Here is a 19147-nt window from a genome sequence, read left to right as displayed (position 1 = left end):
TACTGTCACCTTGGGCCCAGCCTAAGGCAAGGTTACATTCTCCCTCCACACATCCAGCTTTCTGGGTGACTGCTGAGCCTCAGACCCAGCTCATCAGGAACTCACAGTGAGCGATACCCACCGAGTCTGGGTGTAGGTCTTTTGCTGGACTTTCTGATCTGGCTTTTCATTAGCTTTAGTTGCTTTTCGTTATATTATTGTAAAAACACGAGAGCTGTTCATTGGCATCCTTAGTGATAGCAACCTTATGTAACACAGTTTACAGATACCCAGCTCTGAGGACGCCTCCTCCACCCACTGAATTTCTTACCTGTGTGTTCCTGGCTAGCTGGCTAGCTCTGTTCCCTATCTTCAACAAGGCTTCCTTGCTCCTTGCTAATTCCTTAGTGAATCATTATGGTTTAAAATTTCCAGTCAACGGAATCCACACTTGCTTTGTTCACCAAATGAACTCAGTCATAAGCAAAAGGGAGCTTAGGGGATGTTCAGTTTGGTTCATGTCTGATAGCACAATTAAGTCTTGAAAAAAATTAAGCTTTGGAAGTCATAATCTGTCAGGGCCAGTGACCAAATTTGAATTAATCATTCCCTTCCTGGGTGGGCATGGGCATTCAAGTTTGCTACACAGAGAAGAGTGGGAGCTGGAAATCAACATGGAGGTTTGCCTTCCAGGAAGCCAGCTTTTCAGGAAAGAGTCTCCAGGCTGGGACTTCTGTAACTGATACAACAAATTCCTGTCATCAAAATTTTTGTTCATTCTCCTTTTAGTTCACCTGTCCAAATAATGTTCTCAGAATTAATGAGAATTGTTACCCCTGCCAGGTTTAATGGAATACATAAATTGAAACCACAGCTCTCCTTTAAAAAAATATTTATTATGTATACAGATCTCGTTATAGATGCTTGTGAGCCAACATGTGGTTGCTGGGAATTGAACTCATGACCTTTGGAAGAGCAGTCAGTACTCTTAACCTCTGAGCCACCTCACCAGCTAGCTCTTGTCTTTCTTTAAACACTGTATTAAGTTTTTATTTATTTTGCCTGCATATATGTTGAGGTAGACACTTTTGGTGTCAAAAGGTAACTTGGAGGAATTGGTTTTCTGGTTCCACCTTCTGGGTCCTGGGGATTGAATTTAGGTCGTTAGGCTTGTTAGCACCCGGGAGCTGGACCTATCTCTACCTCTTTATTTTAATTTGTTTGAGGCAGGGTCTCTGTGTAGCCTTGTCTGTCCTGGAGCTCTCTCTGTAGACCAGGCAGAGATCTGCCTGCCTCTGCTCCCCGAGTGCAGGATTAATGGCATGTGCCACCAAGCCTGGCTGGGCCTATTTATTCTTATTCAGTGTGTCAGCAAATTCCCTCAGCTCTGATGTCACTGGTGTGTCATTTCCCTCAAGAATAGTTTCAGAATGTTCTTTCTTCAGGCTGTTTGTATTTAGAATTAAGGTATTGCTACTGGTGTCAAAGCAAAAAGGAGAAACGATGAACAAATTAACTTTTCGCTTCCAAATATCTCCCTGGTTTTGTGGTGACCACAGGACTCAGGGCAGGAAGCTGGCAACCTGCAGCTAACTCCCGAGTCAAATCCATTCTGCTACCTGTTTCTTTTTTTAAGTTCCGTGGGAATCACTGAACAAAGAAATCACTGATGTCATTCAGAGTCCAGTTTATGCTGTATGCTACCACAAATGTTTACTCTTCCATTTCCCATGGTGACCTAGAGTACGCTGCATTCCCTGTGGAAGTCTGTTGGCAGGTGAATGAAACGGCACGTGCGCTTGTGCCTTGGACGATAGGACTAGCGGCAGCGATGCTGCTAAAAACAAACACAAATAACAAAACTCGATGGAATTCCAGCAAACTGAGGTTAGTCACACATGAAAGACATTAAACGGGACCATTGTGCTTAAACACAAAGAGACAATCCGCAATGCTCTCTCAGGAGCTGAACTGTGTTCCCCTAACTCAAGCCCAAACCCCAGTAACTCAAAATGTGACTGTACTTTGAGACAGTGTCTTGAAAAGAGGTTATTTAATTACTCCACTCTGGCTCATGACATTATACAAAGGGTATTCAGACACAGAAGACATGGAAAGACACAGAGAAAGGGCGGCCATTCATCAGCCACTGAGACAGGCCTCAGAAGAGGTGAACACTGCCCGCCCACGTCTTGATCTCTGTCTAGCCTCCAGACTTGTAAGAAAATAAGTATCTGTTCCTTAAACACCCAGTGTGTGCACCTTAGTTACAGCATCAGGCCAAGGCCTCGGGAGTGAGATGAGGATGTTTGCTCTGGACACATCTATTCATATTGGATTCTCTGCCTCCTGAGTGATGGGATTAAAGGCAAGCGCCCCACATCCGGCCATAAGTCTTTTTTTAAAGAATAAGAGGACTCCTTACAGTGGTGGTGTCAGCACAGAGTCGGAGCTGTGGCACCGTGGGTGATGGCAGGGCCGCCAAGACCTAATGTCAAAGGTGACATTATGCTTCTAGAAAAATCTCAAGGAAAACTGTTGCAAGCAATAGTAGTAGCCATGGGTTTGGGCTCTGAGGAAAGGCTGGAGAGAGCCAACCAGTTAGTGAGAAAATTGGACACAAAGTTATCCCAGAACACAGAGGCGCCCAAGTAGTTTTGGGTGACAGGATTATTTTTTATTTAGAGATGGTCACATTCTTGGAAAAGTATGTTGACTAAAAGCACTGTTGAAATGGTGTCGGATGAAGGTGCCTGTCCTGATGCTCTGACCTATTTCATGTAAAAAATCCCCATGCTTCCCTGATGACACCTAAACTAATGACATCCATTGTCTCGGAAGTTTAGTTTTGCCGTGCTATTATAAACATTTCCAGGAAAAAGAATGCTAAACAAGCAAACAAACAAAAACCTTTTCTGATGAAGCCCAGGGAATTTTTGTGGCTAGCCCTCAGGCCAGCATGCCAGCCTGGTGTAGTGGCACACACCTGTAATCCCAGCACTCAGGGAGGCAGAGGCAGACAGATCTCTGAGTTCAAAGCCAGTGACTTCCAGGACAGCCAGGGTTAAACAGAGAAAACCCTGTCTTGAAAAAAACAAAACCAAAAACCCAGTATGCCTAAAATTAGTACTAATGACTTTCCAAATTCAAACCCCTCCTCATGTGTACCACTGTTGTCAGAGGTGTTGAAGGGGCCTGTGCTAAAGCCGTCTTCTCCTGTGGCCCAGCCTTTCTCCTGCTTTGGACTGTGGTGTCCTGGGGTAGACTTTAGGATCTGACACAAATGTATGTTCTGTTGAGGTTTGGTGAGTGTAGCTAAACTACCTTTACATGTACGAGTGTGTCCCTGTTTGTGTGTGTGTGCAGCACTTGTGTGCAGCGACCTTTGGAGGCCAGAAGAGGATGTTGGGTCCCCTGGGTGCTAGAAATGAGCCTGAGTCCTCTGGAAGAGTAACCAGCATTCCTAACCACTAAGCCATCTCTCCAGCCCAAAGCTAAGCTGAATTGTATATCTCTAAAAAGTAACCCAGCATCCCAGGACTTCCCTACTGCCCCCACCCTGTTTTGTTTATTCTTAAAGACAGGCATTCACTGTGTAGCCCTGACTGTGCTGGAATTCACTCTGTAGACTAGGCTGGCCTCAAACTCAGAGATCCACCTGCCTTTGCCTCTTGAGTGCTGGGATCAAAGGCATTCACCCCGCCCCCTGCTGTGCCCAGATTTTTTTGTTTTATCTTGTTTTTTCAAGACAGGGTTTCTCTGTGTAGCCTTGGCTGTCCTGGACTCCCTTTGTAGGCCAGGCTGGCCTCGAACTCATGGAAATCTGCCTGTCCCTGCCTCCCTGAGTGCTGGGATGTGCCACTGCACCCTAATTTTTGAGTTGAGAATACAGGAACATTTTCTGAAGAGAAGGAGAGAATAAATATCTCAGTTTTAGGCGAGTGCGGTTGCACACGCCTTTAACCCCAGCACTCGGGGAGCAGAGACAGGTGAGTTCAAGGCCAGCCTGGTCTACAAAGGGAGGCCAGGACAGCCAAGGCTACACAGAGAAACCCTGTCTCAAAAAACAAAACAAAACAAAATCCCCCAAAACCAAACCATACACAAAGAAAAATCTGTTTTGTCAGTTGGTGACATCTGCTATTGTGTGAAAGTAGTCCCGTATAGAAATGAACGCAGCTATCCAATAAAAATGGCTTCGTTGACACTGAAATGTGAATGTTATGGTTTTTCAAATGTCTTATGGTTTCAAAATATTTTCCTTCATTTGCTTTGTCAAACACTGAAATATTGAATATATAGTCGAATATATATACATATGCATTCACCATTCACAGGCTGTATAAGATTAGGGAGCCAGGGGCTTGTTTTTCCGCCATTTCTCTAGATTAGAATTGCACCAAGACGTGTTGGCCACAAGAGGGCGATCTATGACTTCCTTTGGAATTCACAGTTTGTCACTGGACCCTTGGTAGTCTCCTGAGCAGACTAAATTAGTCTAAACTACCCTAAAAGGGGGATTGCTAGAGCCTGTGAGATGGCTTAGTGGGTGAATCACCTGACTCATTGAGTTCAGTCCCTAGAGACCACATTGTAGAAGGCGCGAACCAACCCGTACGCGTTGTCCCGTGACCTACACAGATGGTAGATGTGAAAAATTGTAATGCAGTCCTGAGGACTCATGAAGCACAAGGGTGCTGGTCGGCTTTTTTCCGCGTAATCTGAGCAGAGACGTTTCTCAGCCCCCTCCCTGAGTGCTGCTGCTCCTGGTTCTGGCTGCTGCACTTGCAACCTCTCTTTCTCTTCTATCTGGGGTCGGTGGATTGGAAGGGAAGTTTGAAAAAGGTCAACGCCTACAAAAGTCCATGTCAGGGGCAGCCCCACTCTCCTTACTAGTGGACCCACATGAAGCCTGAGCTGTGCATCTGCTACATCTATGTTGGGGACCTAGGTCCAGTGGATACATGGTCCTTGGTTGGTGCTTTCGACTCCACAGGCCCCCTCTGGGCCCATGGTTAATTGGCTCTCCTTGTCTTCAGATATAGCCCCACAAAGCCAATTTCTACTTTTAAAAAGAAGCTATTCACAGGTAAAATTAGGTAAGGGTTGTCTAAGGAGCATGGCTAACAGACAGATCTGCGTAAGATGTCGAGCATAGGTGACTATAATACAGACTTAACGGAAACAGCCGGGTTTGATGTACTGCAGAGACAGTGCTATTCTATAGAAAAATCTAGCTGTTGCATGATGTCAAGCATCTAGTCGAGAAACACTTCATTTCCTCCATCAACAAAAGAGTCTCTAAGCAAGGTCCCACTAAACTGCCCTTCCAGAACTTTGCTGTGTGGCCACTGGTGGTGCCTAGCTTGTAAATGAAGTGACTGCGTCTTAATTACTGAACCCAAGGAAAGACTAAACATTGTGATCGTCCTTCGAGAAAATGATGATTTCATAGGCGTAGAATGAAGGTGTAGCAAGAAGCTGGGAGGACATGGGGAAAAGGAAGGGGGCAGAATGACCAAGGCATACAAACTCACAGCTCAGAAAAGGGAGCTTCTATTACAGTTGGATGCTAGGGTGGGTAACAGTACCCTAATCTAAATTTCAAAATAGTTAGAAGAGTGGATTTCAAACGTTCCCGTCGTTAAGAAATGAGAAACGGGGACTGCAGAGACGACTGAGCAGGTAAGAGCAAGTCCTGCTTTGGCAAAGGACCTGAGTTTGCCTCCCAGCACCCACACTGGGCAGCTGGTGACTGCCTGTAACCTCAGCTCCAGGGGGTCTGGTACTTCCTTTTGGTTTCCCAGACTTACCTGCAGTCAGGTGCCCATCCCCCTCCCTACCACACGCCTACATGTAATTAAAAATGAAGCAAAATTTTAAAAAGGAGATCATAAATTTTGAGGTGCCGCATGTGCTAAGTATTCAGTATTGACCATTTCACAATGTATACATGGATTCAACTATCATTCTGTATGTTATTAATATCTATAACTGTGCTGATTAAAAACAGAATAAAAGAAAAGCAAATGGGCCTCCGTTGGGCCTCATGTAATTGATCAACGCTCCCTGAATTCAGGTTGTTCATTAACAATAAGGGGATGGGGTTGTGCTAATTAGATGCCCCTGTTTGGGCACCATGGTAGAGCTGTATTTAGGTCCTAGAAGGTTTTGTGTTTATTTTCCTAGGGTAGAGGCTCAGGAGCTAAGAACATAAATCATGGAAAAAGTACTTGATATGAGAAAGGCTAATACCAATTTCCTGCCACATAAGGCTCCCTTAGGAATGCTGAAAGCCATTTTGTTAATCTGGTGAAATTCTGCACGTTTGTCCTTTTCACATCATGAGATTTGTCTTCTTATGGTACGGCGTGTCATAAACAAGGAGGCTTGTGGTGGTGGTGTTGTTGTAGCAGATATTAATTCCTCTTTGAAGGTTTTGTGTCTCTCCTGAGCTTAGATCTTTTTGTTCTTCAGGTTTTTAAAATTTTTTAAATTTATTCACATTACATGTCTATTGTAGCCCCCTCCCTCCTCTCTTCCCAGTCCCTCCCTCCCTCCCTTAGCTGCCCTTCCCTGCTCACCTAGTCCTCAGAAAGGCGGAGCCGTCCTCCCCTGTCATCTGACCCAACTCTATTAAGTGTCATCTGGATTGCCTACATGGTCAGGGCCATCCCAACAAGAGGAAGCGATCAATAAGTGGGCATCAGATTCCACGTCAGAATTAGCCCCTATTTCTCGTATTATGAGCCCCACAAGGCGAGTGTTCTGCCTAGTGACTACATCTGAGCATGGGGTCTAGGTTCTTTAATAAATATTCAAAATCATCCTTAAACCTTTACTCATTTTTTACATAGAAAAGCATCATCCACACATATTAGAATAGACTCATGAAGAATCCCAACTCTTTGAGTTCCCAATTAAGGACCTTCAAGAAATACAATGTGAGAGAAGTTTCAATGAATGTTTGAGCAAAGCAGGCCAAGTGCGTTGTTTGTTTTCCTTTGAGAAGAGAAATAAATATTGACTATCTGGATCTGATGGGGGTGCTAAGAGACATAAACCCATCCCAGTGAAGAGAGTGGCTTTGAATAGTATTTGTAGACAAAATGGAATTTGGATTAAGCATCATTGGAAAAAAGGAATCACAACTTTATTGATTGTCTGTGGTTTTGCATGAATCAATATCTATGCCCCTGAGGCTTTTTTTTCCCCTGGACAACAGCAGAGTATCACAAGGTCTGGTGGAAGGAATAATGAGCCTTTGGGTTATAAAATCCACAGCGGGCTGCAACCCTTTCTGAACTCTATGCTTTTGTGGATATTAAACAGGAACAGGGAAGATTTAGAAAAGTCAGCTCATGCTTTCAGGGGTTTGGTCCTTAGAATTCTCTATCAGTAGAACTCTTGGCCAGAGTTAATCAAAGTCCTGACCTAACTCCTCAGATGGAGATTGGTTGAGCTTTTCTTGACTAGCTATTATGCCATTGAGAGAGCGAGGATGTAATTCAGAGGGAAAGCATTTGCCTAACATGCACGAGCTCCCGGGTCCCACCTTCAGCCTAACAAATAAATTGCATTACTGAAGAAAATGGAAGGATGCAACTTGTAGCTAGACCCTTGCCTAGAACATATGAGTATATAGCTTTGGTCTCAGCACGGGGGAAAAAAAAGCATAATCTGTAATCAAGACACTATTGAAGAACCATGCATGGTAGAGGTCCCATTCTGTTTACATGAAGGATCCCACTTCATGAAATTTAGTAATGTGGTATCATAGAGAAGTTTGTGTTTGTTGGCAGAGGGTCAAGAGTTACAGCCATAGATAAGGATAGAGGAGAGTCTGAGCCCTGAATTTTAAAACCCTAAACAGCTTAATGGCTCCAAGGAAGATGGGTGAAGATCATAGTAGAATTGAGAGCAGATTAGTACTTACACCTACCAGAAATGTTTGCTTCTGCTTCTGCTTTGCTATTGAATCCAGTCTTCCTTGATGACTTAATGGCATCATTAGAAATTAACCTCAGGGTCTCTTATTTATTTTGCTATGGAATAGCAAGAAGGATGCTAGACTTGGTTTCTTCATATTTCTTTTCTTTCTCTTGTTCCTCTTTTCCTTCCCATTTCCTCCTTTCTGTTCCTTTATTTATAGAGTCTCACCTATATAGCCTAGGCTACTAGACAAATTCAGGGTCTTCCTGCCTCAGCTTCCTCACCATTGCTGGCATTATAGTTTTATCCCGCCGTGCTCAGCATGTTTTCATTTTAGTTGAAATGAGATGGCTATTTCCCCAGCACATTCCCTGAATATCAAGGGGAAAAAATAAAAAGATACTAGTAAATGTCTGGGTTACAATATCTCCTAGCCCTTGGCAACAAATAATTTGGTCCTCACTTCTAAAACGTAATCTTTTTAATTGATTAATTAATAATTTTTCATTTTGCATAGTGCTATCCCTCCTTACCTCCCAGTCCCACCCTTCCTTCCCTCTCCCTCTCCTTCTCTCTCCTCTCTCCCCTTTCCCTATTCCTCAGAAAAGGAGAGTTCCATTTCCAATCTACCCTAGCTCATCAAGTTGCATTGGGACTGAGGGCATTCTCTCCCCCCCCCTCCCCATGGCCTAGCAAGAAAGTCCTGCCAAGGGGAAATGATCAAAACACTGGCAGTAGAGTCCATGTCAGAACTCCCCACCACTCCCCTTACTAGAGGACCCACATGAAGCCTGAGCTGCCCATTGGCTACATCTTTGTAGGGGGCCTAGTTCTAGCCCACGCATGGTCCTTGGGTGATGATGCTTCAATCTCAGCAAGCCACACTGGGCACTGGTTAGTTGGCTCTGTTGGTCTTCTAGTGTAGCTCATGGGTCCCCCAGGTCCTCCCCTGCCCCACTTTTTCACAAGACTCCCTACACACTGCCCAGTGTTTGACTGTGAGTCTCAGCATCCGTTTTGAAGCACTGCTGGGTGGAGCCCCTCAGAGAACAACTCTGCTAGGCTCCGGTCTCCAAGCATGGCTGAGTATCAGTAATATTGTAAGGGGTTGGCTCTTTCTCACGGGGTGGGACTTGGGTTGGGCCAGGCAATGGTTATACATTTCCTCCATCTCTGCTCTGTCTGTTCTGTCTTTATCCCAGTACATCTGTTTTAGGCAGGAGGAGTTTTGGGTTAAAGTGTTTGTGTGATAGTTGGTGTTCCCCTCTCTCTACTAGGAGAGTTGTCTATTTAACAGGTGTGCTCTTCAGTCTCTATGGCCCCTGCTATTATGAATCTCTGCTAGAGTCTCCCTCATATGCTCCTAGGAGCCTACCCTGACTTAGGTCTGCATCTTGTCACAGACATGCTCCTGCCTACACTTTCTCTTTTCTCTACAGGTCTTCTGTCTTCCTGCCCCTCTTTCCCCAGGGCTGATGTCGACTGTTAAATCTTTCTGCTTACCTTCTCCTACCACGTTCCCTCTCTTCAACTACTACCTCTGCCTATTCTATTTCCCATTCTGGGTAAGATTTAAGCATCTTCCCTTGGATCTTCCTTGTTACTTATCTTCTTTGAGTCAGTGCATTGTAGTATCCTGTACATTTATCTTGTACTATATGCTAAAACCCACTTATAAGTGAGTATATACCATGTGTGTGTTTCTGGGTCTGGGTTACCTCACTAGGGATGATCTTTTCTAGTTCCATCCATTTCCCTGCAAATTACATTTCTTTGATTTTTAATAGCTGAGTAGTATTCCACTGTGTAAATGTGCCACAGTTTCTTCGTCTACTCTTCAGTTGAAAGACATCTAGGTTGTTTCCTGCTTCTGGCTATTATAAATAAAACTGCTATGAACATAGTTGAGCAAAATTTTTTTCCAGTATGGTGGTACATCTTTAGTGTATATGCCCAGGAGTGGTATATCTGGGTCTTGAGATAGAGCTACTCCCAACTTTCTAAGAAAGTGCCAGATTGATTTCCAATGTGGTTTGTACAAGTTCCCCTTTCTCCACATCTTTGCCCACATGTGCTATCACTTGAGAGTTTGATCTTAGCCATTCTGATGGGTGTAAGATGGAATCTCAGAGTCCAGCACCATGCCTATGTACATGCTGCCTTGCTTCTGGCCATGACATTAATGGACTGCCTGAACCTGTGAACCAGCTCTAATAGAATGTTCTCCCTTATAAGAGTTTCTGTGGTCATTTGGTGTCTCTTCTGCAAGAGACTATTGACTATGACATGCTCCCAATTTTTAAAAAAAATTATTGTAATTTAATACATGTGTTATATGAGTAAGCATGAACAGTCATTTCTCACAGGTGAGCAGATACCTACATGATAAAGGAAACATCTGAGTTTTAAATCCCTTCACTAAAGCCAACTTTAAAGGCACATTAAACTTTAACAGAGCCATGAAAATATGTACTTGCTCTCCTTTCACAGGAATATGTTTCCCATATCCTGCCCCCAGAAAAGGTGATAGCAAACAGAGCGCCCAGCTGGTACAGCTCCTCCCAGTGAGAAAGTGTGCTGGTATAATCAGTCAGAGGCAACCTTCGCAATTTGATTGTGATGTGGATGTGGACTGCATGCGTGTCACAACTAAGTTCACAACTTTAAAGGTAGTCCCCAAGGTCACACAGAGACCCTCAAGGTTATTCCTCCATGTGGAGCTTGGAATTTTCACCAGAATTCATCAAAAGTAACTAGAACAAAGTCTCACTTGCACAAAAGGTGATTCAAAGTTTCATGTATTCAGACTTTAAACACAGGATGGGATCACCAACTTGACAACGTTAGTGAAAGGGGTGCAAGAAGCATATTATGTAGTTAAATACAAATGTGGAAATGGAAGGGTAGCATTCTCATTTCAGGAATCCGAAACCCAAACTGCTCCAAAATCTAAAACTTCTTGAGTAGTGATATGACGTCAGTAGTAAATCTTACACCTGGCCTCATGGGATGGCTTACAATCAATATTGCAAACGTTACCATCATGTGTACAAGGAATATATAAAACACACATGAACTTCATGTTTAGACTTGAGTCCTCACCCTCAAGAAACCTCATTATATAGTCAAAAATATTCTAACATCTTATAAAGGCATTTCTCATCTCCAACACTTGAAGTCAATATATTGCTAAAAATGCCAAGTGTTTGAGAGTCAAAGCCAAATGCAAATTCCACAATTCAATTTGGTACAAATCACCAAACAAAACTGTGTTCAACTGTTTTAATTTTTTTTTTTGAATCTGCACTTTGGAGCTAGGGAATGAGGGCAATCTTATTTGCCACCTACTGGCAACGCTGACAAAATGGCAATGTGAACACAACCAAGCTCACAGGGAAGCAATGTAAACACAGCACACACATTTTATGACATGACAGCCACCTTGAAAAATGCACTTATCTGAATGCAGGCCTTACCTATCTCTCTCTCTCTAGCTGACTAGGTACAGTTTTGCCAAGAAACTCAAGGCTATTTGTTGTAAAGTGTGGCAAGTTATATCTTATTTATAGGACTTGTTTCTTTATACTAATATTTCAGATCCACATATATTTAACAAGAAGATTAAGTCTAGGGAATGACAAACATGAGAAAACAATCTTCAGACAAAACTGTTGCCAAGATGCTGAAAAACTAAAACATAAATCCAATTTAAAAAAAGACAAGAACCAAAAATAAATAAATAAATAAGTAAATAAAAATAAATTAAAATAAAAACAAATAAATAAAAAGACAAGAACCATCAAAGAAAATGCTAAATCTGAAAATTTCTTGACACAAAATATTCAAGAAATCAAGGACACCAGGAAAAGATGAAACCTGAGAATAATAGGCATCGAGGAAAGAGAAGAGACCCGACTCCAAGGCTCAGAAAATATCTTCAACAAAATCAAGCCAGGTGTAGTGGCGCATGCCTTTAATCCCAGCACTCAGGATGCAGAGGCAGGTGGATCACATAGTAGGCCACAAAGCAAGCCTCAACAGATACAAGAAGATTGAAATAATACCTTGTAGCCTATCAGATCACCATGGTCTAAGGCTGGATTTCAACAACAACGGAAATAACAAAAAGCATACACACACATGGAAGCTAAACAACTCTCTACTTAATGACAATTGGGTCAGGGAAGAAATAAAGGAAGAAATAAAGGACTTCCTGAAATTCACTGAAAATGAAGGAACAACATACCCAAACTTATGGGATACACTGAAAGCAGTACTAAGAGGAAAACTCATAGCACTAAGTGCCTTTATAAAGAAATTGGAAACATACCACATAAGTAACTTAATGACCCATCTGGAAGCCCTAGGGAAAAAAGAAGCAGAAACACCGAAGGGGAGTAGACATCTGGAAATAATCAAACTCAGGACTGAAATCAGTTAACTATAAACAAAGAAAACAATTCAAAGAATCAACAAAACCAGGAGCTGGTTCTTTGAGAAAATCAACAAGGTAGACACACCATTAGCCAAACTAACTAAAAGGCAGAGAGACACTATCCAAATCAACAAAATCAGAAATGAAAAGGGAGACATAACAACAGACACTGAAGAAATACAAAGAATCATAAGATCATATTTTAAAGGCATATATGCCACAAAATTTGAAAATCTAAGGGAAATGGACATTTTTCTTCATCGATTCCACTTGCCAAAATTGGATCAAGATCAGATAAACAAATTAAATAGTCCTATTTCTGCTATAGAAATAGAAGCAATCATTGATAGTCTCCCAACCAAAAATAGCCCAGGGCCAGATGGTTTCAGTGCAGAATTCTACCAGACGTTCAAAGAAGGGCTAATACCGATACTCTTCAAATGACTCCAAAAGATAGAAATGAATGGAACATTACCAAATTCATTCTATAAGGCCACAGTCACTTTGATACCTAAACCCCACAAAGACCCAACAAAAAAGAGAGTTTCAGACCAATTTCTCTTATGAACATTATGCAAAAATACTCAATAAAATATGCACAAAAAAGAATATAAGAACATATCAAAGATATCATTCACCATGACCAGGTAGGCTTCATTCCAGGCATGCAGGGATGGTTTGATGTATGGAAATCCATCAATGTAATCCACCATATAAAAACCACATGATCATCTCCTTAGATGCAGAAAAAGCATTTGACAAAATCCAACACCCATTCATGTTTAAAGTTCTGGAGAGATCAGGAATACAACACACACACACATATACATAATAAAGGTTATATACAGCAAGACAATAGCCAACATCAAATTAAATGGAGAAAATTCAAGGAAATTCCTCTAAAATCGGGGACCAGACAAGGCTGCCCACTTTCTCTATATCTCTTCAATATAGTTCTTGAAGTTCTAGCCAGAGCAATAAGGCAACAAAAGGAGATCAAGGGGATCCAAATGAGAAAGGAGGAAGTCAAATTATCCCTATTTAGAGATGATATGATAATGTACATAAATGACCCCCAAAATTCCACCAGAGAACTCCTACATTTGATAAACACCTCAGCAAATTGGCTGGATACAAAATTAACTAAAAAAAAAAAAAGTCAGTTGCCTTACTATATACAAATGACAGTCATGCAGAGAAAGAAATTAGGAAAACTACACCCTTCACGATAGCCACAAGCAATATAAAATATCTAGGAGTAACTCTAACCAAGCAAGTGAAGAACTTGTTTGAAAAAAACTTTGAATTTCTGAAGAAAGAGATTGAAGATGACATCACAAGATGAAAGGTTCTCCCCTGTTAGTAGACTGGGAGAATTAACATAGTAAAAATAGCCATTTTACCAAAAGCAATTTACAGATTCAATGCAATCCCTATCAAAATACCTACACAAATTTAAAAGACATTGAAAGATCAATTCTCAACTTCATATGGAAAAACAAAAAACCCCAGAATAGCCAAAACAATCCTATGCAATAAAAGATCCTCCAGAGGAGTCTCCATACCTGATCTTAAGCCATACTATAGAGCAACAGTAATTAAACCAGCATGGTACTGACACAGCAATAGGCTGGTTGATCAATGGAATTGAATCGAAGATCCAGATATGAACCCACACACATAAAGTCACTAGATTTTTTACAAAGAAGCCAAATCTATTCAATGGAAAAAGGATAGCATCTTCAACAAATTGTGATGGTCCAACTGAATGTCTACATGTAGGAAAATGCAATTAGACTCATATTTGTCACCATGAACAAAACTCAAGTCCAAGTGGATTAAAGACCTCAACATAAAACCAGAGACACTAAACCGGTTAGAAGAAAAAGTGGAGAAGAGCCTAGAACACATTGGCACAGGAGACAACTTCCTTAACATAACACCAACAGCCCAGGCTTTAAGGTCAACAATTAATGAATAGGACCTCATGAGGCTGAGAAGCTTCTGTAAGGCAGGAGACACTGTCAACAGAACAAAGTGACAGCCTACACACTGGGAAAAGATCTTCACCAACCCTACATCTGACAAAGGTGTAATATCCAAAATATATAAAGAACTCAAGAAATTAAATACCACCAAACCAAATAACCCAATTGAGAAATGGGGCTCAGAACTAAACAGAGAATTCTCAACAGAGGACTATCGAATGGCTGAGAAACACTTAAAGAAATGCTCAATGTCCTTAGTCATCAGAGAAATGCAAATCAAAATGACTCTGAGATTCCATCTTACACCCATCAGAATGGCTAAGATCAAAAATTAAAAGGGCCAACACGTGCTGGCAGGATGTGGAGAAAGGGGAACACTCCTTTATTGCTGGTGGGAATGCAAACTTGTACAGCCACTTTGGAAATCATCTGGTGCTTTCTCAGTAAACTGGGAATAGGGCTTCCTCAAGACTCAGCTATTCCACTCCTTGGAATATACCCAGAAATTTCTCCACCATACAACAAGGGCATTTGCTCAATCATGTTCATAGCAGCCTTATTCATAATAGACAGAACCTGGAAACAACCTAAATATCCCTCAGTTGAAGAATGGATAAAGAAACTGTGGTACATTTACACTATGGAATACTACTCAGCTATTAAAATCAAGGAAATCCAGAAATTTGTGAACAAATGGATGGAACTAGAAATGATCATACTGAGTGAGTTAACCCAGAAGCAGAAAGACTCACATGGTATATACTCACTTATAACTGGACACTAGTCCAAAAGGGATGCCCCATGAAAGTCTTCACTTGCCAGGAGATTGGGATAGATGTGAGGACATCCTACTGGGACTCTAGGTAAGAGAAATATAGGTTATGGGGAAATAGAAGGGCCCAGAGGGTCCTAGAAACCTACAAGAAGAACATCATGATGGGTGGATCAGGGCCCAGGGGAGTCTGCTCAAACTATTACACTATCCAAGGACAATACAATAGTAAACATCAAACTCTTACTCTGATCTATCCAATGGACAGGACATTCTCCAGTTATGTGGAGAGGGGCCCCGACTCTGACATGAACTCTGGTGCCCCATATTTGACCACATCCCCTTGGTGGGGTGGCCTGGTGGCACTCAAAGAAATAATAAGCAGGCTACCAAGATGAGACTTGATAGCCTATGACCATATAGTGGGGGAGGAGGTTCCCCTCGGTCATATACCTAGGGGAGGGGAATAGGGTGAAAGCAGGAGGGAGGGAGGAATGGGAGGATACAAGTGATGTGATAACAATTGAGTTGTAATCTGAATAAATAAAATTTTAATAACCCTGCAAAACACAAGTGCTGCTGATTCCCAGGTAAGAGGAGTCCACACTGTGTGGAGCATGGTTGGGTCTGGCCTCTAACCACTCCAGGAATCCACAGAAAAGTCCCTGGGTGCTTGAATGCTTGTGGGAAGTCTTCAAAGTCTAGCCACTCACCTGTCTGGGTGCTGCACCTGCAGTCTGTGTCTGAGACTGAACTGGCTTATAAAAGATGAGTGTCTGGGTCTTCTAGGCCAGAGGAGACCCCACAGACTTGAACATTGGTGGATCTGACCTCGGATCACCCAGTCAATCCATGGAAAGTTCTTCAGTCTACACAAGCACTGGCATGGACCTCAAGATCTAAGCACAGACCTACCAGTGGCACTCAGCATCTGTGCTCTGTGTCTCAGACTGAACTATTAGCTATAAAACACCATTGTCTCAGTCTTCTAGCCAAAATGAGACCCCATGGACTGGAACACAAGTGGATCTGACCTCAGGTCACCAAGTTGGTCAATGGAAAATTCCTAGCTCTGACCTCAGTTCACCTGTATAATCTATCAGAAGAGTTCCCTGATCCCTGAGGAGTCCCAAGCTATAGCCACTCATCCAAGAGCTGCTCTCAATGGCCAGTGAAGGAGACCAGAAACTACAGCCCAACACCAAAGACAGACAGATGGCTAAAGGCCAACATAAAAACACAGACAACAAAAGGCAAGGTAATATGACATTTCCAGAACCCAGTTATCCCAATGTAATCCGCCCTGAACATTCTAGCACACCTGAAACACAACACAAGAAAATGACCTCAAAGCTTTCTTTATGAAGATGATAATGGAAGAACTGAATAAACTCAATAAAGAAATACGGGAAGACACAGCCAAACAGATTGAGGCCCTTAGAGAGGCCATGAAAGTGGCCTATAGAGAGGAACTAAATTATCCACTGGAAGAAATTCAGGAAAGTACAAACAATCAGGTGAAGGAAATCAATAAACTGGTCCAAGTCTGAAGATGAAAATGGAAAAAATGATAAAAGCACAAACTGAGGAAAGCCTGGAAAAAGAGAACTTAGAGAAGAAAATAGAAATTGCAGAGGTAAGAGTCACCAACAGAATGCAAGAGACAGAGGAAAGAATCTCAGGTGCAAAAGATGCAGTGGAAGAATTTGATGTCACCATCAATGAAAATATTAAATCGAAAAAAATTCCTGACACAAGCATCTAAGAAATCAAGGAGCTCCACAAGGAGACCAATGGAGTCAACAAATCTGGGCAGAGGAGGTGTGCTACAGAGACTGATGCACCAACCAAGGATGATGCATGGTGACGATCTAGACCCCCTGCTCAGGTGTAGTAGATAGGCAGTACAGTCTCCTTGTGGGTCCAATAAAATGGGGAGTAGGGACTACTTCTGACATGGTCTCTGGTGCCCACACATTGATCACTTCCCCCTGGTGGGGCAGCCTTGCCAAGCCACAGAGGAAGACGATACAGGAAGTCCAGATGAGACTTGATAGGGTGAGGTCAGATATTAGGGGAGGAGGATGCCCCCTTTTATGATAAAAATAATAAATAAACAAGTAAATAAAAGTAAAAAAACACAATGATAGCACTTCTTGGTAAGGATGTGTAGAAAGGGGAATGTTCCTCCATTGTTGGTAGGAGTGCAAATTTTCAATCACTCTGGAAATCAATCTGGCACTTTCTCAAGAAATTGGGAATAGCTCCACCTCAAGACCCAGCTATACCACTCATGGGAATATACCCAAAAGATTCTCCACCATACAATAAGGACATTTGCTAAACTATGTTCATAACTACTTTATTTTTAATAGCAAGAATCTGGAAATAACCCACATTTCCCTCAACTGAAGAATAAGAAGCCCAATGGAATCCTACTCAGCTATTAAAAACAAGGGAAACATGCAATTCTCAGGCGAATGGATGGAGCTAGAAAAAAAATCATCATAAGTGAGGTATTCCAGATCCAGAAAGACACACGTGGTATGTACTTTCTTATAATTGTATTTTAGCCATATATTACAGGATAACCATAGTAAAATTAACAGACTCAAAAAAAAAAAATAGGTAACAAGAAGGACCCAAGGGTGGATTCTTTTTTTTTTTTTTTTTTGATTAGAGATCTGAAGTGATTTTATTTTTATTTCCTTCCCTTTAAGCCAATCATGAATTTTCACAGTGATTTCTGGGGTGGGGCAGAAGGTGGGTGCCATTCAGAACGATCAAGGATGTGGCCTGGTTGGGCCTGAGTAGTTGAACCAGGGGAGGCCTCACTGGGGAAGGTGCAGGAGCATGGAAGGCCCCACTGAGAGCAGGAAAGCTGGTACACAATGTCCTCAGACGCTTCCAGCTTTTATAGCTCAATCAGGCCATCACCGGCTGTGGCCAGTGAGCTGGTGATCAGCCTTGGAGTCGCCCTCAGCAGAGATGATGGCTGCCTTCTGTTGCCCCTCGGCCATTTCCACCACAAATCTGGCCCTCTCTGCTTTCTGCTAAGCCACCTACCTGTTTGATTTCCACCACTTCTGCGAACTCCTTCCCGAAGGTCAGATGTGCCAGGGACACATCATCCAGGATGAGCCCAAATGTTGCCGCTCTCTCTGTGAGGTCATTGCTCACCTGCCTGGAGACCACCAGCTCTTGCTGGGTAATCAATTCTCCAGCGTCGAAGGGAACCAACACCAACTTGAGGATCTCTGTGGTGACAGATGGCAGCACCTGCTCATCGTAGTCCTCGCTGATGCTGGTGAAGATACCAGGAAGCTGGCTGGCCATTGGCCGGGAGAGGATGCGCAGTGTGGTGTTGACTTTCTACAGATCGTTCCTGCCAGTGATGACTGGGTACATTCCGTGGTTGAGAGTGGCAGTCGGAGATAATTGGTTTCTGTACCCAAGGGATGAGAAAGTGTGAGTCCCTTCCCCTACCACAATGTCCTGAACTCCACGGCATCGGTGGAAGATGACAGCTCTGTGCCCGGCATCTGCGTTATAGAAGGCAGAGTTCATTCACGATGCCTCCCGCAACTGTTAAAGCCAGGCAGAACTTTCCGACGGACCCAAACACCTTGGCAGCCAGGACTCCTGTTGCACGCACTCACACCTGCTTTCACTCTGATCGCCACACGAATTCCTCAGTCCAAGGGTGGATTCTTAAATGTTACTCAGCAGTGGACATGGTTAAAGAGAGGGAACAAGGTAAGAGAGGGAGAGAGCTCAATACAAGACCTGGGGAGAGTGGGAGTGGGAAGACAGAGGGCTTGCAGAGAGAAGAGAAAAATCTAGGTGGGGGCTTCTTTGTGACAATCTATAATAGAGCTGTGACAGGGTAGGCTCCTGGGAGGATGTGAGGGTGACTCTAGCTGTAACTCCTAGCAGTAGGTCATGGAGAATGAAGAGGCCACCTCTAACTAGACACAACTCCTAGTGAAAAGGGGTAACACCAACCCACCCACAAAAACTTGCGCTCAAAACTTACCTTGC

General features: G+C 42.8%; 1 protein-coding gene across 1 annotated transcript; it reads right to left on the bottom strand.

The window, feature by feature from the left end:
• Window positions 1-8145: 8145 nt before the first annotated feature.
• On the bottom strand, window positions 8146-18902 carry LOC311584460 (prohibitin 1-like). The gene is made up of 2 exons (XM_084758825.1): window positions 18173-18902; window positions 8146-8282 (listed from the first exon to the last, which is right to left on the bottom strand). Exons 1-2 carry the CDS (start codon window positions 18440-18442, stop codon window positions 8229-8231), a joined length of 324 nt encoding a protein of 107 aa, XP_084614951.1. The 5' UTR covers window positions 18443-18902; the 3' UTR covers window positions 8146-8228.
• Window positions 18903-19147: the final 245 nt, after the last annotated feature.

Source organism: Acomys minous (genome assembly GCF_964271855.1).
Source record: "Acomys minous genome assembly, chromosome: 15".
In the NCBI taxonomy this organism is placed as follows: Eukaryota; Metazoa; Chordata; class Mammalia; order Rodentia; family Muridae; genus Acomys; species Acomys minous.
Note: the sequence above shows the minus strand (reverse complement) of the source record. Positions and strands in the feature narration are given on the sequence as shown.

Excerpts from the sequence above, each read along its gene's own strand:
- LOC311584460 (XM_084758825.1), bottom strand. The coding sequence starts at position 18,442 with ATGGCCAGCCAGCTTCCTGGTATCTTCACCAGCATCAGCGAGGACTAC. Across the intron at positions 8,283-18,172 it reads AAGTGGTGGAAATCAAACAG|GGAATGTGCTGGGGAAATAG; the intron begins GTAGGTGGCTTA and ends CTTGATATTCAG.